The 26,920-nt window shown below is 38.3% G+C and overlaps 1 protein-coding gene across 1 annotated transcript in view; it reads right to left on the bottom strand.

Annotated features, from left to right (window-relative positions):
- The window catches only part of ankrd13c (ankyrin repeat domain 13C), a 41,013-nt gene that overhangs the window by 11,914 nt on the left and 2,179 nt on the right, over positions 1-26,920 (bottom strand). Inside the window, exons 2-3 of the mRNA XM_053513474.1 lie at positions 24,820-24,861; positions 12,720-12,824 (exon numbers count right to left, since the gene is read on the bottom strand). Of these exons, the coding sequence (XP_053369449.1) occupies positions 12,720-12,824; positions 24,820-24,861 (147 nt within the window). The remainder of the gene's footprint in view (positions 1-12,719; positions 12,825-24,819; positions 24,862-26,920) is intronic.

Here is a 26,920-nt window from a genome sequence, read left to right as displayed (position 1 = left end):
GTCAAGTTCAAAAACTTGGATGTTTTTGGGCACTGTTTACTAGACCTTGTCTATCCTTGGATATTCTCGTTTGCTTTCTGATAGACGCTGCCTACTCTTGGAGACTTCGTGCTTGACTCTGTGACCCTACTTGGTATAGATGTTAGAGCTCTCTGGCCTGATGTAACCTCTTCTTAAGCACTCCTGGGCACTCACTGGTAGGTTACCAGGCTCTCCTCAGTAGACAACATCCAGGAGATGTACTATACACCCTCGGGGCTCGTTTGTCCTGTAGATGTCAGGTATTTCTTAGCCTAGAGATGTGCACCAGGAGTCTCGGGACTAGTTGATTTGTCTTTTATTTTGAAGCAAGCAGTCATATAAATTCACAGGACGAAGAAAGAATCAAACTAAACCGAGCATTTCATGGGGTTTGCACAACTTCCTTCTGGGATCTTCTGGGGAAGTTTTATCCCTAGGGTATGTTTTAATGTTGCCACAGTTTTCATAACATCAAGTTAAATAATCATATATTAAATAAATAATCTCAAAGAGTAGCCAAGATTGGTCAATCCAGTCCAATCCACCTATGTATGCAGGGACTAGCGGGTACTTTGCAGCCATTGCACCACATTCTTGGGCAGGCGTTGGCTCGTGTGACCTCAGAGGTTATGCAAATTGGTAAAACATCAGGACATGGCTGTGCCAAGCTCCTAACTCAGCTAGTGTTTCAAAATTAAAAGCCCATATTGGCCCTTGTCCAACCAAGCAGCTTAATCAAAGGCGATGTGACCTGACAGGAGAGGTTTGTTATCTTTGCTATCCTACAACAGGGGGCTACAAATTTGCCATCTGCCTCCAAATGCCCCAGTGTGTGTGTGTTCCATTTCACTCTAGTTTTTTTTATATCTATGATCGATGTAAAATCTCTTTTATTTACAACTGTAAAAATTAAATTGACATCACAGCAGGCGTAGGTTTTATTCTTACTAATGTTCATTAAATGGTTCAAGAGCTTAGCTGAGAAAGAAGAGAACAACGAGGTCCTGCTAATCCTGTAGCCAGACATAGTGCTCCAGATCTGCTGGGAACGACACTCGCCAACAAAAAGAAGAAAAAAAAAATCAGGTCGAGTTTCCCTTTCCAGAGCGGAGAAAAATTCACAAAATAAGTAGCAGATCACGCTGTGTAGATGATGCCCAGTATATTCCGAAATCAGACTCTGTTAGAGGACACAGCTGGAAAACCGATGAAGGAAAAATAACCGTTTGGGCCTTGCTTGTGTGCGCTCCTTTTTTTGGGACTCTCTTACTTTGCAAATCCCAAAATCCATCCAAGTCAATATCACATGGATTTTCAGCCTGTCATGGAAGCCAGGCTGCTTCGTATGAGAAGGCATTTTAAACACCTTCTGCAAACACGACACGTAAAAATAAGCAATGGATTAAAAGTAGCGCAAGCCACTGCTGGTAGTTTGCACCTACCTATCTGTGTGCATGGCCTTGTTGCGGTTTAATTCTTTCCCTTAACGTTATGACGCTATAGGGCAGTAGTGGCTCAAGTGGTTAAGGGTCTGGGTCACTAATTAGAAGATTGAGGGGTTCAAGCCCAACCTGTATCATGGGTGGCCCTGTGCTTCTGGAGACCCTTTATTATTTAAGCAATATCACACTAGGGAGTGCTGTTGTGTTGGTTATTGTAAAAATGATGACGCAGCCAATCAAGGACAAAGGCGTCACTACACTATTTAGCACAACAGCACGACCTCGCTTGTGATATTGCTTTTATACAACAATCCCACAAACACTATTTATTATCCCCAGGTTATGATTTGTCTCCTTTGTATCCTTCCAAGTCTGGTAGATTTGACTAACTGCAACTGGTGGAGCTGGAGACTGACAGTTTATTAACGGGGTAAGTTGTAAATAAGCAGCACTATACAGACAAAAGGTGAGGAGAACTCCGTTTAAGAATACCAGCTACGTCACAAGTCCTGGGTTATGGGGTTAAATCCCGAATAACATTAAATGGAAATTTAGTGCACTATCTAGGGTGTACTATCACTTGTTTAACACACCAAGTAGTGAGGGAGGAATTAGAGAGGGATTTGGGATTCAACCTTGTGTCAGAAGCTACTGTAGTCAGTCATGAACAGAACAACACTGACAGTTCAAAGAAGATTCGGAATGACTTGGCGATTACTAAGTAGACAAAGTGTTATTTAAAATGACATAACGCTATTAGATGTGTTTTCTTGCTAAAAGTGCGTCCATGCCTGGTCAAGACAGACAATTAGTCTAATTACGGTTATTAGCGCACCTGCGACGCGGAGTAAATGTCCCCTAGTGCTGTTACTGTCCATCATCGCCTCTCGCGGAAAGACTCTGGTTCAATCAGATTACTCGGCAGGAGCTTACGCAGGAACGTTAACAATATTAAAGCCTGACCGACACTTCTACAGTGCAATCCACTGTACTGGGGAATGAAGAAAAACATGACTTTTGACAGGGTGGAGCAGAATGGAATGAATCATCATTTAACTCAGAATATCAAGTCAGGAAACATCTGCCAGCCCAAGCCCTCAAACACACCTGGCATCAAAACAATACGGCAGCACACAGTCGCAGTATGCAGGTCTTTCCTCAAATGTTCATCCAATTCAGAGAACAGCCACAACAAATCCAGACCATCCATGTTTTCCCACGTAAAAAAAAAAAACTGGAACTCAGGAAAACTGACTCGGACATTATCTCTCAAAAAACAGGCATAAAAAGAAATAAGCCGACTCTAGTGCTGAAAAAGATCAGCGTTCTTGTTTCCCTGCTAATAAACTAATGCATTCCTTCAGCTTCGTAATTATAAGCATTCTTCATGAAAATGAGAAGCACTACACATAGGTTTTCTTAACGGTTCTTTCAGTGTGATAAAACATTATGTGCGTGTGTTAATTTCTAAGAAACTGTTTGAATGTTTGACACTTATAATAAGATGAACAGGTGACTTTCTCAGAATAAAAGATTAACCCGTTTTTGTTTTTCCAAGTTTTAATAAAGTCTTCCAAGGAAAGCACGTGTCACCTGCTCACTGAACATGCTTTTTTTCATTGAATGCTGTATAGGGGGAAAATGATGTTAAAGTGGTTTGCAGTTTCTCCATCACTATTTAGTGATGAGAAAGAATCGGGGTTAATGTTTAATTCATCATTTTTTTCATTTAGATTTTCATGACAATTGACAATAGAAGTTCTGCATTACTTTTAAATAAAATTATCCCATTTATCAATAAACAAGTGTAATAAATATTGCATCTCAAATACACACTATAAATCAAATATTAAAGGTAAAAGATACTACTGTCTACATTATGCTGTTTAACCAATGACATTCAGTGTTAATATCATAAGGCTTGAGAAATTGTCTGTTGTCCGACTGGCGAGCCAAGATGTCTGGAGTTCATCTGGAATTACTACACTAGAATATTAGACAGCTTTGAGAGAAGAGATTATTGATCAGAATTCCCATATCTGCGCATCAGGTTTCCCTACATTTCACGTATCAGGTTTATTAAAGCTTAGGGAGAGAGAGGAATGAGGCCAGGAACCGTGAATAACCGTGGTCCGATAGGAAGGACAAGAACTCTTTTGTTGCTTGGAAATTTCAGACAGAAACATCTAATGGGAAAAATCTATGGACGTTGACGCTGATGCTGAAGCTCGGATATCATTTAAGGAAAATGCTCTTACAGAATAATGTTATCAATATTACAGAATAAATGACATTACATTATTAAATTCATGACTTCAGACTGGAAATTCTAACCCAAGAGTCGGGATTTCCAATGCCGTGTCCATACATGAGGAAACCTCGACGGTGCTTTTAACTCTTCCCGTTTATTTCAAGGTGGTTATCATCACGTACAGTTAATGCATGAAAGCTTGCAAAAAGTTTCCAGGTATATGTTAGTCAAATCAAATTTATTTATAAAGCACATTTAAACACAACACCGTTGACCAAATTACTGTAAAACTGACAATAATAAGAAAATAAAAAGCTAATAAAACACTCACTCACTTATTTCTATACCGCTGTATCCTGTATTTAGAGTCACGAGGGGCCCTGGAGCCTATCCCAGGAGACTTCGGGCATGGAGCGGGGTACAACCTGGACACGGCAATTTGGGAACGCCAATTAGCCTAATCTCCTAATGGGGAGGATGACTCCTCCCCCATTAACATCACAAGCTATACCCTATAAACCACCATGATCCTCTGAACCAAACAAATTACATTCTTTACTGAAGATGAAAGAATAAAAGCATCACGGCGCTACTGATGCTCCCAGGTTAATGGACGTGTCCTTTCGTTGTCCTGTGAGCTTAGTTCATTGCCCAGTCCTGCAGTGTTCAAGTTCTAACTAAAAAGTTTTACCTTGCGCTCACCAAATTTTAAACCATTAGAAAAATTCTGGTTATTTGTGGCCCAACACTCCCATTACAATCCCAGAAGGCACATTTAAGACGTTCTAGCGGCTACAACAATGATGCAGGATTTTAGACTGAACCGTAAGAGTGCTCTGGCATGTGTCCCAACTTGGCCAAATTTCCAGACCACATCAGAACATGTTGCACTGATCCCCGGTCCAGATGTGGAAGGATCCAATAACAACTCTGCTGTCAAACGTCTTGCGCCGGCGCTCTTATGATCTCGGCTCTAACGCGGTCAGGATTCAGAGGTAGATTACAGGGTGACTGATGGTGTGTGTGTGTGTGTGGGGGGGGGGGTATAAATAAATAAACAAACATTTACGTGTTCAGTAGTTTTTAGGAGTTTTGCTCCAGGGAAGCGAAAGAATATGCGAGATGCTCGCCGATTAGAAGCGACAGCTCTGCCTTTTGGCTCGCATGTGTACAGTTTAGTTCCAGTTTGTGGATGTGCATGAATAAGCAGTGTACAAGGTACAAAAAAAAAAACCTTTACAGCATGATATACATATTTTATACAACAGTACTAGTGAATTATCGAATTTTCTACAGTAACTGTTGATTCACAGGGTACTGCATGGCTGCTCGACAAAATCATAGACAAATAAACAGAATTTCAAAGTGAACTGGTAGTTATGTATTCGAAGGAATTCACAGTGTTACAGTTTTCCACTGTAAATGTAAATGAAATGAAAATATTGTACAGTGGGGGGGGAGGATTTTGTCAGCCACCATTAGGGGGACATAGTGAATGAACTGCAGAGAGCTGGGACTAAAGTAACAAAGGCTACCATCAGTAACACACTGCGCCGCCAAGGACTCAAATCCTGCAGGGCCAAACGTGTCCCCCTGCTTAAGGCTGTACATGTCCAGGCCCGTCTGAAGTTTGCTAGAGAGCATTTGGGTGATCCAGACGAGGATTGGGAGAATGTCATATGGTCAGATGAAACCAAAATAAAACTTTTTGGTAATAACTCAACTTGTCGTGTTTGGAGGAGAAACAATGCTGAGTTGCATCCAAAGAACAGCATACCTACTGCGAAGCATGAGGGTGGAAACATCATGTATCGTGAGATTTTGAGTAAAAACCTCCTTCCATCAAGAGAAACGTGGCTGTTTTTTTCAGCATCACAATGATCCAAAACACACCGCCCGGACAACGAAGGAGGGGCTTCGTAAGAAGCATTTCAAGGTCCTGGAGTGGCCTAGCCTAGATCTCAAGTCCGTTTTGCCCATTGACAGCCCCAAAACATCACTGCTCTAGAGGAGATCTGCATGGAGAAATGGGCCAAAATACCAGCAACAGTGTGTGACAACCTTAAAGCTATAAAGCAATAAAAAAAAAGTTAATTATATTAATTAAGCCTGAACCTAAATTAAATTAATTAAGCACTTTAGTTCAACTTAGGTTGCTCTAAGGTGCTATATAAATAATTGTTGATTGATCGATCGATTGATAGATTGATATAAGCCTCTCCTCTGGGTTTTCTGTATTTAAATTATTTAGTATTCTCTATTTAAACAGGTAAAAAATACACTTCCTTAATCATCGAATGTCAAGTTGAGCCTTATATCAGGTAGCAAGTTCCTTATCTGCTCCAGTATGAATAATGTTATCAGTATTACTCTTACATCTCCCTATCGAGATATTCACCGCCCCACCCTTAGCAACAAGAACAGCGACACCGGTTTGATCGTGCATTATCAAAGCTCTCCAAAAGGCCGTCCCTGAGCAGACTGAATTCTATTTTAAAGGCCGAACTGGTTTGCCGGATTTGCCGTCCGGGATTAACTCGTCCACTAGTGAAAATAACGAGCATGTTTTTGAACTTGTATACATGCACTTCCCTTTTTTTGTCTCACGAAATTGCAAAACGACACAACCAGCTGGTTTGCAAAACCGTCTGCTTATTGTCTGCTTTGTTTAAATCTAGGAAGTCAATATAAAAAAAAACAGACTAGATGGCATTTTGCATACAGTAACCTGGCGAATAAAAATCCCTCTATTCAAATTGGATGGAAGTTCCCATCCTGATCCAAAAGAAAAAAACAAGGACTGCTTTAGTTTGTGTAAACTAAACCAGCGTCAAAAAAAAAAAAAAAAAAAAGGGACTGATGGGTTTTTATTTGCTTTAACCCTTAAAGTTGTTACCGGCGGTGTGCAGAATGGGAGCCAGTAAAGCCGAGCTGATGGACCTGATCAAAGCGCCGGGGCTGGCTGTAGGGAGGGCTGATAACGCACAGCACACACACACACACACACACACACACCTAATAAATTCCTTTTCATCTCATGACCAACATAGGCCAAGGGGAATTTCCCCCATCCAGCAATTAGCTGAAAGGACTAGACGTCTAGAGATGTTAATAATGTCTGGCAATAAGGAGCGACATCATTCACTGTTTTGTTTTCGGGTGAAAGCCAATACATGGTAACCTGATGAATGCAACAATCCCAATTCATTTATTATCTAAAATAAATAAATAAATTCATATTCTAATTCATCATCAGATGCGACACAAAACTGGAGCAAACGCTAGTAACTCATTCTGCGATAAGCCTCGCGGCGTGTCACTATGGTTAATGATCGCGTAAGGAAGTAAACAAAGAAAGGAGTCCTGTTATGTGAAAATAATCATCACTGAGGAAAGGTGATGCATCCTACCAAGGTCAACCCCTTAACGTTCATGATTTCCCGGTAACGAGATGTCCTGAAGTGTTTTAATGCTCTTAGACCACAGCGGTTTGCCAACGATGACAATTTTTAATTTATTAATAAACATTACTAAGAAACATGTAAGTCAATTTGCTATGAAAACCACATTTATATTTTTTTATTTACAGCAATTGTTTTTTTTCCTGGGAAGTTCCTGGGAACCACCTGGTACTGCAGAAGCTACAAGGGGCTTTATTTAAAGAACTCCCCTTATTTCTCTATAAAATCCCCTGCCACACTAATGCACTTATCCCAGCGTTTTACTAAGGCTTGGATATTCTTTGACATGATAAAAAGGTTTCTCAATACGGAGCCATGATCTGACTGCCTGCTTCACATCTAAAACGGTGGCCTCCCAGGAACTCCTTTAATGATCCAAACATGTGGAAATGGCCTGGAAGGAGGTCAGGACTGTACGGCGGGACGTGGTGGGTAAAATTACCCATCAATTTTAAAGAATCAGATGTGCCACTCGTGGTGAATCGTCGTTCACAGATATCCAGCTTTCTGTAAACTGTTTGCTCAAACCCTGTCTTACACACTAAACCAGACCCCCAGTCATTGCTTTTCTACTAGAGAGGAAGATAAGTATCTAACCCCAGCTAAACGCTGAATAGTTGTCCTTTGCATCTCTCTTGCCTAGGCGTTCTCTTTTATTTAAGTGGAAGGATGCCACCTCACCCATCCACGCCCTGTGGCTCAGGGATATTATGTCCTGTTTGTCCCTGGACAAGATTCATTACGTAATCAGTAATTCAAACTTGATCACGTCTTTCATATATAGTATAATTCTCTTCTTATTTGATTGGTTGGTTTTTCACCTGCATACGTTTTCTTTTCTTCCCTTCCCTTTTTTCGGTTGCAAACAAAAGCTCTTTCTTTCAGAGATTTCCAGCTCTATGCTTTTTTCTTTTCCTTCATTAAATATGCCTGGTGTCAAGCCTTTCTTTGACATGTAAGACTGGCTTGGAGTTAGGGATGAGTGGCATGGGGTTGGGGGGGACGTGGTGGTGTGATGATAGGGGTTATTGCACATGTATGCCTTGAAACACACACTACATATTTACTTTGTTATGTCTCTAAAATATGTATTATCAATAAAAAATTGTTGAAGTAAAATATTTGCACCTAAGATATTTGTCTAAGAGTCTCATCACCGAACTGCACCTGAAGTCTTCTGTAAACGTCAATCACATTTACGCCTAAATTCTTATCCCAGTATGACTTGAACGCACCTCGTATCATGTTTTACAAGTAGATCAATATAAACTGTGGTTTTTTTTTTATCTCAGTAATGACTGACAAAGTTGCAACACTGCCTCAGCTCATATTTGGGTAGGATCTAGTTAAAGAAATAATTTTGCATCTTAAATGTTATTTAAGAAAATTGAGCAAATTTTTTATCTGACCACTCGGCTACAAATATACAAACTGACTTCCTTTTACTGTAAAGCTGAATTTGTGGTAAAAATAAGCGCATAGCATTTAGAAGCTCATTAAATATTGATTATATCCATTTTTGTTTTGAATGCATTTTAAATTCCCAAATCTGAATATTTATCAAATAGCACATTCTTTTATGTTTGCATTATAAGCTTCCCAAATTGCAAGCGTCGTATCAACTTTATATTATGTAAGAACAAACACAGCACAACTGGTGTAACTCGCTGGTGTAACTGTGGATTACAGAAGTGGATTACGATGGTTCAATCCACAATGTTTCAACGTGATGCACTGAAAACCATCCAATGGGATTGAGTCAGTACCCTAAATGCACCCGGTTACCAGTCTTTTTGTATATATTTATTTTTTTAGATATTTTATCATGGAATAGGTTTGCTCTGGATAATTTTTGCTAGTGTTTTTGACAGAATCTCAGTTTTGTGCGTATGTTCAAGGCAGGCTAGGACTAAGCGGTGATGTTTGGTAGGTAATTTGTCCAGTATAAAATGCATTTGTGACTTTTGACAACATACAAATGGTTTATTTCTTCATAAACACAACGTAAAAATCTGAAACATCTGTAATACCGGTCGTTACACACGTTGTCTTAAGTCTGTTACTCCACACACACACATACATACATATATAGTGGTTAGTCAAAGATTATGATGTTTCAATCAACAAGCTTTTTTAATGGTTTAAAGTTAAAGTAGAAGTTGCGGAATGTCTGAGTGACCAGTTAGTTCCTGTTCCCATTAACATTACAGAAAGGATAAACATCTTTCTCTCTCTCTCGTGTGTGTGTTATGCTGTTCATTGCACACACTCATTTTTTGATGAATTGTGAACTGAACGGTTTGGTTTTTAACAAAGCGTGAAAGTGGGCGTCGTTAATGTGATGGACTTCAATGACAAAGTCGTTTTTTTTCAGTTTCTGATATCGTTAAAACGGACATCCCGCACACTGATAGCAGCTCCCTGTCGCCAGCAAATTATATATCCCGGAAATCCATGTTCTCCGAACGAGCGAGAAAGAGAGAGAGAAAGAGAGAGAGAGCATGTGCATACTGATTTGATTTATCACTGCCAGATTGCTGCATTTAAGATTCAATTATTTGTCACATGTACGTTACAGCACAGTGAAATGATTTCTATTTTACACTGGATGTGTTTTATCAAATTTACAATGGCACCTGATAAACTAAAATTTTTACGTTACCATCAAGTGCACGGATTTAAGATGTGAGATTGCGTTTATTAAAGACATTTCACACTTATAAACGCAAATTTAAAAATGTACAGCGTCATCCTTATATCCTTATATCATCATTATATGAGACAATAAGGACAAGATGAGGGTTTACTTTTGTTTCTTTTCGGGAGTGTAATACATCACGAACAAGCTGCTCGTGTATCTCGCGGTTCTTCTAATTCTAAGACAGAAGATCACAGGAGCTGAGGTGCTTCACTTCTTTCATCGTCGAGCACAACCTGATATTCCAGTGTGTAGGTTTCAGTAAACAAATCAGAATGTTTCCACATTTCTCATGGGTGTTCTCACGCTTTCTCCTGGTACTGATGAGGTGCGACGTAAGCTAATGTTCTGTGAACTGAAGAAAGAAAGGAGCGAATCTCTTTAGTCAGAGATGTAACGAATCGCGTGTGAATTAGATTTCTGTGGTGAAATAAAGACTGTGTGCGCAGGATGTACAGGATTACATGGTACACACTTCCAGTAAGCCTTTTTTTTTGCAATTATGTCCAGTGCAGGTGGGTAGATGGAGGTCCTACTGAAAGAAAAGCTTTGTACAGATCAGAGCAGCTCGTTCAACAAGACTTAGCTCAAAATTATGATCGTGAACTAGCTCATTTTAATCAATGTGAACTGAACTAAACAATACTGTATAACATAGCTCTTAAAAAAACGTCCAATTTTCCATAATAATAATAATAAAAAATGCACTAAAAATACATATGTAGATAAATATCTGACATGATGGTTACATACATTGTATGACAATATAAATTTTTTTTTTTTAGTCTAATTCTTTTAAGGGCACATTCAAATTTATTAATGTTCTTTTCTTTTTATTTGAATAAACTTAATTCAAATGATCATAAACCTCAGGAATTGCCTGAAGACTCCTCTGTTCTGGGAACACTGATGCAAAAAAACACTCAGTTCTGCCTGCAGCTCTCTCCCAGTGTGTGTACTCATGCTTGTTTTGTGTGTGTGTGTGTGTGTTAGTTATCAATGCGTACTGTTTCTCATGGTTATACGCACTGGCCACTCTATTGCGTAAAATTTTTAAAAAGTTGCATCATTTTTATAAAAACAGCTGCTTGATATCACCTAAAGCACCCCGTTCTCCGTCCTGAACTCGATCGGTTTGGCAACCTAATCAGGAAGAACAGGACTGTTTCTAAACCCTGTGTTGGTTTGTCCATCATATAAAGCCACCCTTTGAAAACATTCAGCACGTTCCCTATTAAGCACCAGACACAACAAGCACGTTATAATGGCGCCGCGTAACCCAAACGAAGCCAGGTGTGGTGGCGGCTTTAATCTCAGTCAAAACAAAGAGAATTTGACAGTCATACCTATATGCAGTATAACAAACCGCGCGAACAGGGATTCTAACTGACTTGAAGACAGAAGCTCGAGCTAAGGCACGTCAGCAACATTAAACCAGAAACCTCTGGAACATTTACATTTTGCGACAAAGAGCCAGGTTCGACATGAGCAACATGGACATTTGAACCGAAATGTTCACAACTCTACACTAATTAAAAGTGTTAATGTAAAAAGTAAGAAATCCAGAGATCACTGGCATGTCTAATGAAGTGTACGGGATTGGTAAAAATTTCTTTGCTGATCCAAGAACAAAGCTATCACATTAAACTAGCTATTTACTGACTGATTTGTTGTTTAATTCGTGTTTAACTACTTGGCTTTAAAAACTACATATTAGTGCTGCTTCTTCATATCAAAAATCATAATCACGATTATTTAACATGATTATTTTTATCAACTTGGAAAAGAGCATACATTTACTGAATTTTAAAAAGTGAACGTTCTCGGACATAAAAATTTAAGTCGACTCAAAGAAATATAAGAGAGAGAGAGGAAGAGAGAGAAGAGCAGGTTTAGATTTTTAGTGAAGATGCAATGGATCACAAAACACAGTTCAGATTGTACGACAGTTTCTGAGTCATAGACTTAATACAGTAAAACCTTTGATTGCAATTAACTTAGTTACTAGTAACTTAATTAGTTGCGAGTAAATTAATCAAAACAGAGTCAATGGTTCTTCTCTCTCGCACGCTGTGGGATTGTGGGTAATCGTCTCCCATGCTCAGTCTCTGTGCGTGTGCTACACTCAAATAGTCAACATCCGTTTGACTAAAACAATCCAGGTTAATTTGTTTTATTTTTACTTTATATTTTGTATTCATTGTTTTTTATATGAATTTGGGTTTTGGAACCAATCATCAAAGTTTCTATTATTTCTTATGGGGAAATTCGCTTTGATATACAAGCACGCTTCTGGAACTCATTATGCTCAAGTTTTTACTCAATTTTTTTGTGGATCAGTGAAAAAAGGTAAACAATTATACTTCTAATTTACATTTATTGCTTATAAAACGTATGGAATTTAAATTAAGTATTTAATATGCATTTTTTAATTAAAGTGCAATAACAATTGTGTCATGAAAAAAATTATTTTGGTTTTTAGATTAGGAAGATCTAGTCCAATTGTATCACAAGAAAGGATGTCTGTATATAGCTAATTAAACAACCCAGTGAGTTTTAGTATTGATATTATTTGGCCTGTTTGTTAAGGATTCAGGATGATCTGGCAACTTAAGTGAGATTAGGTTTTGTTATCTAGCGAGCACAGAGCAACGGTGGGAAAGAGAGAGCGGTTGAGTGAGTGAAAATGTCAGGAACAAGCCCCAAAACTTTATGACATCTATGAGGGGGTCAGTAGTTAAGGCATTGGACTATGGTCCGGAAGGTTCCTGGTTCAAACCAGTCTATGGAACAAAATACCCATGATGCACTACGGAGTAATGTTTTGTATCAAGATAAAAACATACTCATTTGACGGTCTCCGTAGCTGATGGCTTCGGCGAGAGGACTCCATCCCTGAGCGTTTTTCACTTTTACTGGTGCATTGTGGGCCAACAGGAGATGAGCACATTCTGGGAGGAAGAAAAAGACAGGGAATATCAACACAAGCAACATTTCTCTTTTAAAAAAAAATGCAAGCAACAATTTAGTGTAGAAATTATAAAAAAAAAAAAACATATGAAGTGACACAAGCCTGGAGTACAGCTCCCAGGGCCTTTCTGTCCTGTTTAATTCCCCCCCTCACACACACACACCAAGAAAAAGAGGCCCCGGCTTAATTTAACATCACTCTGACGCTGGAGGCACGAAGGAACAGCTCTAATTTTGTATTAAAGACTTCAACTCTCCAGGGAATTTATCCGACTAATGAAGCGCTCGCCTGGTACCCAAACCACCACGCGGCGATGAGATCGGGTTTGCGGCTCAACAAGACGAAGGAGAGGCAGGATTTATTAATACTACGCTTACTTTTGTTGTAATAAATCTAAGTGGATGGTTTGTTTACACTTTGTGGTTTGTAAAGTGGGGAGTTATACATATGGGACATTTTCTCAAAAAAACAGAAGGCTTCCAATTTTACTCCTTTGTGGCTTTTGGTCCACATACTTGAGAAAAAATATTTAAGCTATTCCAAGCAGCTAAAAGGGTGACCCGCAACACACGATAAAATGCGACGAGGAATTAGCAGCTCACGCTGACTTTGCACCACACCCTGCTAACACATCGAACGCTCAGGTCGGGCATGACGTTAAAGAAAGCGATTAAGGACTGGATGGTGTGATGCTGGTGTAAGCTAAACCCCAGAACGTGGATGGTTTTCCCACAACAGCGCTTTATAAAGTGGTTTATTTCTTAATTAAAACCTTTCATTTATATATTTAATAAAAAAGAAAAAGGAAAAAAAAAAAAAACATACACTGCATCATGCCTTCAGTCCATTTATAGAGGGCTTTAATGTTGAGGAACGTCCATGAGACAAGCTATTTCCTGTAAACAAGCACATCCTCTCTCTCCAGGCTTTCTGTTTTTCTCTAAGGCCAAAAAGCAGCTGTTCATTTTACAAGAAAAGAAAAAAAAACAGACACTAGAGACTCCTTCTGTAAATGTTTGATACACTTTTGTTTACAAAACCTTTACCAGGGTAAATACCTAAAATATTTACATATTTTTCTATACAAATATACAAAATGTACTTTTTTTTTTTTAGTAATTTTTGAGTGGTACGCATCTAGAATAAACGTCTAAAATGATACATTCCTTGCTTTTTTGTTCTGGTCAGGGTTTAAACGAGCCAGTTAGATTTTCCCCCTATTGTGACCTCATATAGGGATAAACTCATCAGTGTTGTTCTTCTCTGAAAGAGCGTGGCTCAGCAGTAGATCATCAGAGGAGGAGTGAAATAAAAAAGATAAAGAGGCATAAAAAAATGCATTATTATTATTTTTATTATTATTAAGACTATTTCAGCTAGACAGTTAACAGACCTCTTTGTAGGAGTTTTAAGACCTGTGTTAACTAATTAGTAAAATACAAGACCTTTAAATACCAAAAGATATCATCATTAGTTACAGCAAAAGTTATACAACCATCATAAGTCGATCTGAAGTGTATTCGACTGAATGTTTTATTATATAAACCTTTTAATTTGAATTATAACTAAAATACAACTGTTATGGAAACTCCTGACCAATCAGATCTATAAATTAAACCACTCTGTAATATAATAGTAACGACATTGCCAAAAATTCTCTCTTATCCGGTTTACAGCGGCCTGCTTGATAACCTCCAACCCGTTACAACAATAAAATCTGTTTAGAAATATAAATATCACACCAAGATAACGGATTATATTATTACAGACTTGCAGAAAGCTCTAGTCGTCCATTCCCTGCTGAACACATCAGGTTTATTTAAAGCTGAACTCGTTTGTGTCCATAATTGATGGCCGCGATTAACATGTTTAACATGCAGAATTTAATACGGAGGAATAAAGCATGAAGCCTGATGGCACTGCTTTGAGGCTAGGCCTGAGATAAACTTATTAATAAATATAAAGTGGATACTTAAGTCTTTGGGACGTGTTTTTGTAGTTGCTTTTGGTTGTTTCTATGACCAATAACAATAATATGAGCATTTGATAAGTTTGTAATTTTTTTGCAATGTCACTCCGATAACCGATTTTACACTTTGAAAATGATGAGAGGTTTGGTTCTACCCGACATCCGAAACCCCAAACGCACGGTTTAAAATCTCAAAACGGTCTAAGCAAATGTTTTTTAAGGGTTAAAGTGTAGGAACTCTGAGCTAGCTCTTGTGAAGTGTGAACATTCTCAACAATGTTAACAGACGACTTTGAGTCGATGTAAAAACGGTGTATTTGTTTTATGTTCTAAAAATGCTTCGAGTGGAAAAATGCCAAGTTGCTGAGACATAAACCTGAAACGTTAAAACAGAAAAAGTAAACCCACCCTGTTTTAAACAGATGTTTTAACGTTATAAAACAGCTTTAAAACGAGTTGTGTGAACATGCCAAGGGGAAAAAATAAAGCTTAAGATAGGTACCGTAATGTGTTATTTATCAAAAAAAAAAAAATTTTAACCAGCATCAAAGTCAACCTGTTTTATATATTAAAAAAAAAAAAAAAAAAGAATTTTCCTTAGGTCAGATGGGTTTACTGGGTACCGTTCAAAAGTAAAAAATCCGCCTAGTTTTATTTATAAAAATATTTGTTTTTGTTATTGCTTATACAAAAAATATATTTTTATAATTGTAAATTTGTAAATACTGTTTCATGTGTGATTTACAATATATTGTATAAAAAGTCTGATAATGAATAAAAAGTCTGTCAGATTTATTTATTTTTGATCATTCCCGCTCAGTCATGTTTATATAGTTAAATAAAATAAAATAAAATTTAGTTCATCATACTGCCTAGGTTGTGCTGAAAAAAGGATATAAGACACTGGATATTTTACATCTCTAAGCCTTAGTACAATGTTTAAAACATAGCAATGCCAAAAAAAAACCACCTTTAAAAAAAAGCATCAAGCTTTAAGGGTTAAAGAAGTTCCTGCTTGGCAAAGGTGCAGGCAATTAACAGATTACAACATAATTAGTAGAAATGGAAATCATCAGGGACCAGGCAATATGATATAATTTTTTCAATTTTATAAATATCCTAATTCAATATATTTTTTTAAATATTGTTACAGTTTTAAACAAATGTAGCAAATAACTTGCGCCAACCAAACAGGACGCTGCGCTGCCTGCCGATGTATAAAAAGTTTCATCACCTTAAATGCAATCAAATGGAAATGAAAAAGATATTTTAAACAAAATCATGTCGTAACCCACAACAAACAAAAAAAACCTGGTTTAAATATGACCTTGTTGAGGCTTGAAGTATGATGGAATAAGGTCACGATGTGGTCTTCTAACATTCCCACTCATGTGAACATAACGAACATAACTAGTGAGAAGCAGACTGTAGAAGATGAATGAAATCTGGGTTTTTTTTATTATGTTGTGAAACTGTTTTACTGCTTACAAGTAATGTTTTTTTCTTGATTTCCTCACTTCCCGTTCCTCCTCTCTCTCTCTCTCTCTCATAACCAAACCCCTGTCCGTCTCTATAATAGAGTTTATACAGTAGTTGATTACCAAAGGGCTTCTGGACCTCTGGAGCATGCGGTCTAATGAACATTTATTCACTATAGAGCTACGAAAACGACACAGTCACCACTGACCTCCTACGGTACAATTCTCATGCTTTGACCTCTAACGTCCACAATATCGCTTCCTGGCCCTCTAAGGATCATGACGACAATGTGCTTTCTGTGTATTGATTATAATTAGGGTTGCAAACTTTGCACATTTTTCTTAACCACCCGTCAACCACGTCATCAATCAATAATCGATGAATCATTAATATTTAATAATGCCCAGGCGCACATTTCCTTTTCTGTTCTAGCGGCACAATCCAGTGTTTCCCGTACACTTATTTTATTTAGTGCGGCCAGCCACAGTATCGACACTGACAGTGTTGGGGGACGTTACATTTTAAAGTAACTAATTACATTACAAAAATACTGTCATTAAAAAGTAATCAGTTACATTACAGCGTTACTTTATGATAAAAGTAGCGAGTTAGAGTACTTTTCCGTTGCAGAAAATGAAAACTTCTTTGTGATTCCTCATGCATGTTGTTTTGGTCAAGACCTTTATAATTATTCTACCATCATCACTCAGCAAAGTAATTATTAATACCCCTATTCGTAAGTACGGTTCATCATGATTCACTGCGAGTTTTGGTGCTGTGATTAGGTTTCCATTTTTCCGAGCGTTGGTCCTCGCATAGTCAAACCGCATAGATGAGATAGGGGTATAACAGCAGGAATAACAGAGGGGGGCAGGTTATCAGGGGTGGGGCTTGTAGGACGACTTTCACACACACATACACACACACACGGATTGGGAATCACTGCTGTCTGGCTCACGGATCACAAATTGCCTAAATAACGGAATACATTAAAAAAAAAAAAAAAACTAAATAACTAAGTACTTAAATGGCGGACCTAACGCGTTAGATTACTTGTTACATCAAAAAAAGTAATCCCATAATTTGGGAATCCCAAAAGAGTAATTTCCATAGATACAAACGGAATTTCGAAAAACACTCAACAAAACAGACTTTACAGTCCAATACAGTGGAAAACAGCTCTGAAACTAAATAGTGTCCGGCATTCCCCTCGTGATGTAAAGGTTTAAAAACAACACTGTTAAATTTTTTTCACTGTTACACATGCCTTATTTCATTATGTTTTTTCTTGTTATGGCAGTGTGGGGAAAAAAGACGGATGGGTATGCTTTACATTGTATATTCGTGTCAAAGGCGTATATGACTGACGATACAGCACCCTCAATGTTTTCCCCTAATATAATAATGATAAACGAAATACCGATCTATTTCTAAAATAAATGTTAAATACGGTACATTTTAAACGATTTCAGAAAATTTCAGTAAATGATCGTTTAATCAATGAGCGTAGACGCCATCGTAAATTATCCTTACGGTTCAAAAACTTCCTTAAAGAGCCGTGTCTAGAAAACTGAAAAAAGACTGGATTTATATTTTCATGTGCTGGAATCGAAGCCTGAGAGAATTGCATCCAGCTGTGAAGCATGTTTGTGTGTGTGGGTGTAATACACAGACTCCGGATTTGGATCGGGCTCGCTCAGGCCTAATAATGCAGCCGTCATGTGGAGCCAGTCGTTCCCACGTCTGACTTCCATCCCAGAGGCTTGATTGCGTAATAATGTCAGCGTTCATCGGATATAATCTCCGTAACAAGGAGCAGACTGACTGGACATTCTAAAACACTTAGACACACACTTGCTCTCGGACCACACACACAAAAACACATGTCAGAGCTGCTGGACCAGAGGATAGACCCGTGAAACAGATGTACAGGGACTGCAGATGGATGGGTGCTCAGTAAGCTTTCAAACCTTCACTCCTTTCAAAATGATCAGAAAGTTATGGATTTAACTGCTTACATGATGTATATGACTACGATTTTCCTCACTACACCACAATCAATCATCGATACCAAGGGAGTCAACAAAACATGCTTCTTCTTACTAACTTCCATGGCTTACAAATCCTTAATATACCTCCACCATGTTTGGATCAATTCTAAAAAGTCTTTAGGTCATGTTGTGGTAGCAAGGATAAGTCACAGCTAAGAGGTCTGACAGAAAATCTTTGACAGTCAAACGAGTCGAATTTGACACTAAGCGGCGCTGAAGCACCACCATCGTGTCTACTCGTCCTTGTGACTAATTTGTACACCAGACCTGTCCTTTAAATATACTTCGATCTAATCTAACCGTTTGCCGTTTCTGAACACGAACGTGTTAATAACATTAACATAACCTAAATTAAAAAAAAAAAAAAAAACTGAAAGAAAGGTATAGGAGAAGGGAAGAAAAAGGGGGAAAAAATCAGATATTTGCCCTTGCAGTCACCTTGCCAGCCCTGTGTGGCTCAGTTCCAAAATCTAATCGAGTCATCTGCTGGTTATGATAACAATAATGCCACAAAAATCCTACAAACATTCCACTCTTGAAATATTATCTTAACAAGAATCTCAAATCTCGTACAGCGAGCGAGACGGACAGAAGCACAGGCACACGCTGTAGCTAGCCGAAAAGACGTGCTGTGACCTTGCCGTGACTGTGACCCTGTTTGGATCAACTCCAAAATCTAATCAGATCATCTGCAGGTTGCGATAATAGTTCCACATAAATCTTACAAACATTCGGCAGCTTTCTTCTGAGTTATTGCGCAAAAGATAATCTCGAGTGGAAAAAAAGAAAAAAAGCGACACAACTAAACAAAAAAAATCTATTTCGACAATGACACACCACTGATGTTCAACATGTCACAGAGTGCTGGGTTTAAACGAATATTTAGAGCGCAAAAAACAAAAATTTGTACCATTTAACCACTGATTAGCGCTATTTGAGATTTAATGTGGATGGAACCAGATAGAAGCTGATATTCTAAAGGAAAATAAGTGGAGATACAAAGAGAAACTTAGTATCCGTAAGAATTTACAACTACAGTCATGTGAAAAAATTAGGACACCCTTTGAAAGCATGTGGTTTTTTGTAACATTTTTAATAAATGGTTATTTCATCTCCGTTTCAACAATACAGAGAGATTAAAGTAATCCAACTAAACAAAGAAAACTGAAGAAAAGTCTTTTCAAGATCTTCTGTAAATGTCATTCTACAAAAATGCCTATTCTAACTGAGGAAAAAGATAGGACACCCTCACATGTATTCCCTCTTAAATTGGCTCAGATCTCACACAGGTATATCACACCAGGTGCACATAATTAGTAGATCGTTACTCTGCATGTTGAATGAGGCTTGCCCTATTTAAACCTCAGACATTTAGTTTGGTGTGCTCCTGACTGTTGAAGTGAGAGTGAGCACCATGGTGAGAACAAAAGAGCTGTCAGAGGACTTCAGAAAAAAGATTGTAGCAGCCTATGAGTCTGGGAAGGGATTTAAAAAGATCTCAAAAGATTTTGAAATCAGCCATTCCACTGTCCGGAAGATAGTCTACAAGTGGAGGGCTTTCAAAACAACTGCCAACATGCCCAGGACTGGTCGCCCCAGCAAGTTCACCCCAAGAGCAGACCGCAAGATGCTAAAAGAGGTCTCCAAAAACCCTAAAGTGGCATCTCGAGAACTACAGCAGGCTCTGACTACTGTTGATGTAGAAGTACATGCCTCTACAATCAGAAAGAGACTGTACAAGTTTAACTTGCATGGGAGGTGTGCAAGGAGGAAACCTTTGCTTTCCAAGAGAAACATCGAGGCCAGACTGACATTTGCCAGAGATAAAGTTGACAAAGACCAGGACTTCTGGAATAATGTTCTTTGGACAGAAAAAATTCTTGAGTCCAAAATTGAATTATTTGGACACAACAGCAGAGGACATGTTTGGCGTAAACCAAACACAGCATTCCAAGAAAAGAACCTCATACCAACTGTGAAGCATGGAGGTGGAAGTGTCATGGTTTGGGGCTGCTTTGCTGCAGCAGGACCTGGTCAGCTCACCATCATAGAATCCACGATGAATTCTACTGTGTATCAGAAGGTGCTTGAAGAACATGTGAGACCATCAGTTAGAAAATTAAAGCTGAAGCGGAACTGGACCATGCAACATGACAATGACCCAAAACATACTAGTAAATCAACCAAAGATTGGCTGAAAAAGAAGAAATGGAGAGTCCTGGAATGGCCAAGTCAAAGTCCAGATTTGAATCCCATTGAGATGCTGTGGGGTGACTTGAAAAGGGCTGTACGCGCAAGAAACCCCTCAAACATCTCACAGCTGAAAAAGTTCTGCATTGAGGAGTGGGGTAAAATTTCCTCAGACCGATGTCGAAGACTGGTAGATGGCTACAAGAACCGTCTCACTGCAGTTATTTCAGCCAAAGGAGGTAACACTCGCTATTAGGGGCAAGGGTGTCCTATCTTTTTCCTCAGTTAGAATAGGCATTTTTGTAGAATGACATTTACAGAAGATCTTGAAAAGACTTTTCTTCAGTTTTCTTTGTTTAGTTGGATTACTTTAATCTATCTGTATTGTTGAAACGGAGATGAAATAACCATTTATTAAAAATGTTACAAAAAACCACATGCTTTCAAAGGGTGTCCTAATTTTTTCACATGACTGTACTTCTCACCGCTGTTAATTACGTTAATTGCCGGTCGCGGTTAGTTAGTTCTGCTAGTTGCGTAAGGATATGTGTTTTAGGAGCAAAACAACTGGTTAAGTAAAAAAAATATTTATTTGTTCCTTTTGTTCATAATGAAACTGCTGATATTCATCACAACAGCACTCCCTCCTGTGTGATATTGCTTAATACATGTTTAGTCATATAAAGCCCTGTTCCTGACAAATCTGAGGTAAATGTTGGTTTTTGTCAGTGGTAATTCGTTTCCACTGTCATTTGCCTCTTTTATGAAGTATGTTTGGACGTACTACTAATGTCACGAGCTAGCCATCTGGACAACACTTTAAGGAGAGGGCCAACTGTCCTAAACTGCTAGCTCTGCATTTTCACTTCCTCTGTTAACAACACTAACAAAATGAGCATGTTTCAGACTCCCAGCTGAGATTAATTACATTTCTGGGCAAACTAATAATTTCAAGCCTGATTTCACAATATCTTGAACTACAACAGATGTTCGACATCTGTATGATTTTTGCTCTTCCTGATAACGTAGCTGTCTTGAACTGAATGGGAAACCGGAGCCATGTTCTGTCATATGACACACAGTTACAACCATATTTCATCACCGCTATAGGACCCGTCGTTTCTCATCTCTGCGCTCGGTGCATTTCCCCCGGATGCTGGATTTATCAGGTTTTTATACTCGTCTGCCCCAAAAAACTATTAATATGGAGTCGTTCAGGAATAAAAATTAAAACCGAATCATTTATCATGACCGAACCGCCGGCTCAGGTCTTAAATTAATTTCTACAACAGCTAAAAACCCCAAGATACACAACAGTTATGATAGGAATAACATAGCCAAGGAATGACAAAAAGCTTATATGTTAATGCTGGTTTGAAATACATAATGTCATAAGAGCTTTATGAGACATTCATGTGTGTGTGTTAATGACTTCTAAAATATAATGTGTTCGTAAAGAACCATTGATTTATTTTTACAGAAAGCACATTCCTAGCCAAAGGAAAATAGTCAAGTCCTTCTGTCTACCTGTAGTCTTCCTTGCAGTCCCAAAAGTCCAATTCTATTGTAATCCAATTCCATTATTTAAAGAAGACACATAAGCCTTAATTTGTCACATATGCACTGGAAAAAACAATTCAGTTATGTATGGTGATTATTTTGCGCACTAATTAGTTTTGCCTCCAAAGTCTTTTTATTATTATTATTATTATTATTATTATTATAAATATTCATATATACACATTGCATTTGAGGTGGTAAAATGTTGCAGATCCTCTATAATCCTACAGGTGATGCACTTTAAACAATAACATTTTTTTTCCCGTGACTTTCTTCCCAATTTAGTTGTATCCAATTCCAACCCATGAGTAGGGAGCCCCACATTCTACTTCTACTAGTTAGGGAGGGCTTAAGACTCCCTGATTGGACTCTATCCAACCGCATCTTTCCGAACTGCTCGTTTAGGACACCACTATCCGCTGCTTCTGTTTGTGTGAGCTCTTGCACCCTGCTGAGAGAGCTCAGCCGATGAGCACTTTCTAAGCTCCCAGCCTAAAGAGGTTACAGCATCACCCGGGAATCAAACTAGAGATCTCTGGATGATAGGGTGAGCACTTGGGGGGCCCCTAATTATTTACACATTTGTCTTGTTGGTCTTTCGACTGCTACCGACCCACAAAGGTCCATCCGGTCCGCACATACAAGCTTCACACAGGTTTTAAGGCGTATGCCCCCTGACGCAACCCTCCTATTTTATCAGAGCTTGGGACCGGCACTGCATCCAGTGGCTGGGGTTTGGGCACTGGCTGGGAATCGAACCCGGGCCTTTCGCATGGCAGACGAAACACCTACCACTGAGCCACCAGTTTCCCTAATAATTTACACATTGGCAATGTAAAAAATATTATATTATAAGATTGTGATACTTACAAATTGAACCAGTACAAATCGGATTGGTACCTGGATATCATGATAATGTGTATAATCGGGTGATTTCTATTCCTAAATACTGCCATGTGGAATTCTTCTCTTCACATATTTCCAATAGGAAGTTGGGGTCAGAGCACAGGGTCGGCCATGATACGACGCCGTAGCAGACAAGGTTAAGGGCCTTGCTTAAACAAAATATCTTCTGATCAGTAACTCAGAGCTTTAACCCGCTTCCACTTTTAGAGCTTCCACTGCCTGGTTTGCTACAGCATTATCTGATGCAAGATTTTTTTTTTTTTTACTGGTATCAACCCAGTATCTATAATGGGCATCGGATGGTGCCATCTCTAGTCCATATCTTCAACACAAGTGCTCTAGAAATGCTTAAAAAAAAAAACAGGATTTCGCCTCAGGAGACAACTGACGTATACATGAATAAAATATACACAAGATAAAACACAGTCACAAAAAACACACAACCCTTCAGACATAAATTACTGCATTCTAAAACTCCTTTATTCACAGACGCAGAATATATATCAACCCGAGAGCCTTGTTTTGCATTGGGGATGTGTTAGAAAAACAGCTTGCACGCTCCGAGAATAAAAAGCAGGAGCACGAGCAGGGAACAGACATTCATCTGGTCTGGGTTAGTTTCATTTTCTAAGAGCTGCATCTATTACAGTGGCCTAATTAGAGCTGTACATCGAGGGTCGAATACAGCGTCGTACAATGATTTATATACGCATAATCTAAGGTTGTATACTTAATTCGAAGTGGTCAAAAGACTTGGGTTTCATTCAATTCAATTCAATTTTATTTGTATAGCACTTTTAACAATTGACATTGTCGCAAAACAGCTTAACACAATCAAAAGAATTATTTAAGTTTGTATGAAATGTGAATGTGTATGAATTAAAATGATAAGACTGTCTAAACTATGTGAGACTGGGAGTTCAGTATAACAGGTGATGTGTTAAATTTAATGGAGTCCAGTTTGTTCCTGGAGGCTCAGGTAGACTGTAGTAAATTCTGTAGTGCATTAGTTCATTCCTCTCGACCAAAGGTTTAGGGCTAAGAGTTTTGACCTGAGCCTCCAATAATGAAAATGGACTTCATATTTAAACTTCATTTTAAACTTAAACACCTCTCGTGTTATACTGAAGTTCCAGCCTCCCAACACACAGTATGACTGCAGATCAATCCCAGCTGTCTGGTTTCACCCAAATGAGGATGGGTTCCCTGTTGGGTCTGGGACCTCTCAGGGTTTCTTCCTATTGCCGTCTCAGGAAGTTTTTTTTCCCTCGACACCATGGCCCTCGGCTTGGTCTGATCATTCTGAAACCTATTAGAACTTATTGCCATAATTGTTTTTTTGCTTGTTTTTTTTTTTAATCTGTAAAGCTGCTTTGCAAAAATGGCCATTGTAAAATCTTTACAGAAATAATAGAAAAAAAAAAAACTATATTAAAAAAAAAAAAAAAAAAAAACACTTAAATTGTCACGCTGGATGTGGAACGATATTACATTTGATTGGTAACTTGTCATGTTTATATGATGCAGGAATCAACACAGGAACACCCAAGACCTATTGTAACGTCTGTAACCCCTGAACTATCCCTTTAATTCTCATTCTTTATTATACCGCATACCCAGAAGGCCTAGCCGCCTCCCACTCCTTCAGGATTCATGCAAACAATTCCATCATGCGGCCGTTTTCATAAATCCCGTTTCATTAAACCCGTTTTTTTCTTTCTATCTTGTTTATCGTCTAAATACGATTACAATAAACCCTTTTAAATCCTCACGCAGCAGTTCAGTAGTTCAACACGCAGGTCATCTAAGTTTCTGCTTACCTTTATGACCCATCATTACAGCCAGATGAAGAGGAGTGTTTCCTGAAACAGAGAAGAAATAAATCACTGATGAGCTACATAGAAGGTTTAGATTCTCACACACAAGCTAAAGGCAGAAACATCGTATAAAAAGTCACTACCATGACTCGATGATATCATAATGTCCTGCTCTGCTTACACTTTCACAACAATTGGAATAACATGTACATGATTTTACACCGCCATGATGTTAAGTTATTTATTTATTATCTTTCTTTGCAGATTTTGTACAGAAGCTTCATGATTTGACTTTGCTACGTTTCTTTTCAATAAAACAGAAAAATATCTCTGATATTAAATCAAAGAGACTCGAAGCTCCGCCCCTTCCGTTTTCTCTAACACCCTTTTTTGTCACTCCATATTAGCTTTTTTGTTTATATAGAACGCTACAGAAGTTAAAACAAATAATTAAAAACATGCCAGCTATAGATTTTCCAAATATTTTAACCTAGAAAACAAGCGCGGATATGACTGAAAATCTGAACAACTGCATGCATGCATTACATCATGCTCGTGAAAAGACGCTGCGTATTTTGATTTTATATGAGGGGCGTTCAAGTCAAACCGGGACTCACGGTGCGTTTTCTAGTGAATGAAGGCGTGAAAGAAGTACGCAAGGCTTCAAGCACATTAGACTCACTTAAAAATTTAACGGCCCTAACATTTTAAAGAAGGCTGTACGTCTGATTCCAGCAAGGAGATCAGCGAGGAGAACGCCTGACACTTGAAAACGAACATCGCTAACTTGCGGAAGAGACGCATCTGTCGTTAGAACTGTACACACAATCATTCGCCAGCACTACTTGTAAATCACAGGGACTCGGCTGCGAGTTACTGCCACATCCCCCGTACAGTCCTGACCTCGCTCCAAGCCATTTCCACATGTTTGGGCCATTAAAGGAGTTCCTGGGAGGCCTGCTTTTTAGACAGGAAGTTTAGCAGGCAGTCTGATCATGGCTCTGGTGTACTGAGAAAACTTTCTACCTTGATGGTGTCCACACTGGGATAAGTGCATTAGTGTAGCAGGGGATTATAAAGAGAAATAAAGTGTTAGTAAGGTTTTTTACTTCATGACTCTGCACTTAAAAAAAAAAAAAGTCCAGGTAAATATGGTTGCAAATATTAACCAATATAGTGGCAGCAGTTTCAAACTTTTGGTCAAAATGAGCATCACACATCACACTACTCCAAAGCCTTAAGTTCACATATCACATAAGAAATAAAGTGTGTAAGGTTTAAACTGTTCATCAGTCTGATTTATACCTTAGCGTGATTTTCCAAGTAAATACAGAAGCATGGAAACACGAGCGGCAATCACTAGATGGCACGTCAGAGTCAAAAGGTTCCAGGAAATCAGGTTACTAAATCCATCTGTAAAATGTCTAGCGATGGTAAAACGCACTGAGGTCCCTCCGTCAACAGGACCACGACTTAAACCAGAAACAATGATCATACTTATTTAGAATTATTTATTATTTTAGAAAATTCTGTATGCAAAACAGACCTTTCAGTTTTTTTCAAAAAGGCAACATAAGAGGTTTCTAAGAATAAAAACACTAAATGGAATAAAAAAACTGAACAGTGTTAGTGCTGAATATCAGACCAGAGCAAGACATAATAGGGGGAAAAAACGATTCAGTTATGCATCGTGATTCTTTTGTGTGGCATTACATATATCGCCACGCTGATTACAAAAATCGATTTTATTTATTTTTTTACATTTGAGCTAAAATGTTGCAGTTCCGCTATATTCCTACAGGTGGTGCTCTCTAAACTATTCAAACACCTGAAGGTGGCACAGCATCCTGTGTGGTAGACGTGAATTATTTGCCAAGTTTGTTTTGTAAGAAATTGTAACAAAACCTAAAAATTATTTAGGAAATCGTGATTTTTATAGAATCGCAACAAGGTATCGTGATAATATCATATCAGCTGGTAATGTTAATTTCTATATTGCTGTACAGAGTACAACAACACAAGACATTTAAAATCACTAGAAAAGGTTTTCAAGCTCTGTCTGGTTAATGGTGTTTAACAAAATAATGTTAAGGTTTTTTTTTTT

The sequence above is a fragment of the Clarias gariepinus genome, chromosome 15 (assembly GCF_024256425.1).
Source record: "Clarias gariepinus isolate MV-2021 ecotype Netherlands chromosome 15, CGAR_prim_01v2, whole genome shotgun sequence".
NCBI lineage: Eukaryota > Metazoa > Chordata > Actinopteri > Siluriformes > Clariidae > Clarias > Clarias gariepinus.
Note: the sequence above shows the minus strand (reverse complement) of the source record. Positions and strands in the feature narration are given on the sequence as shown.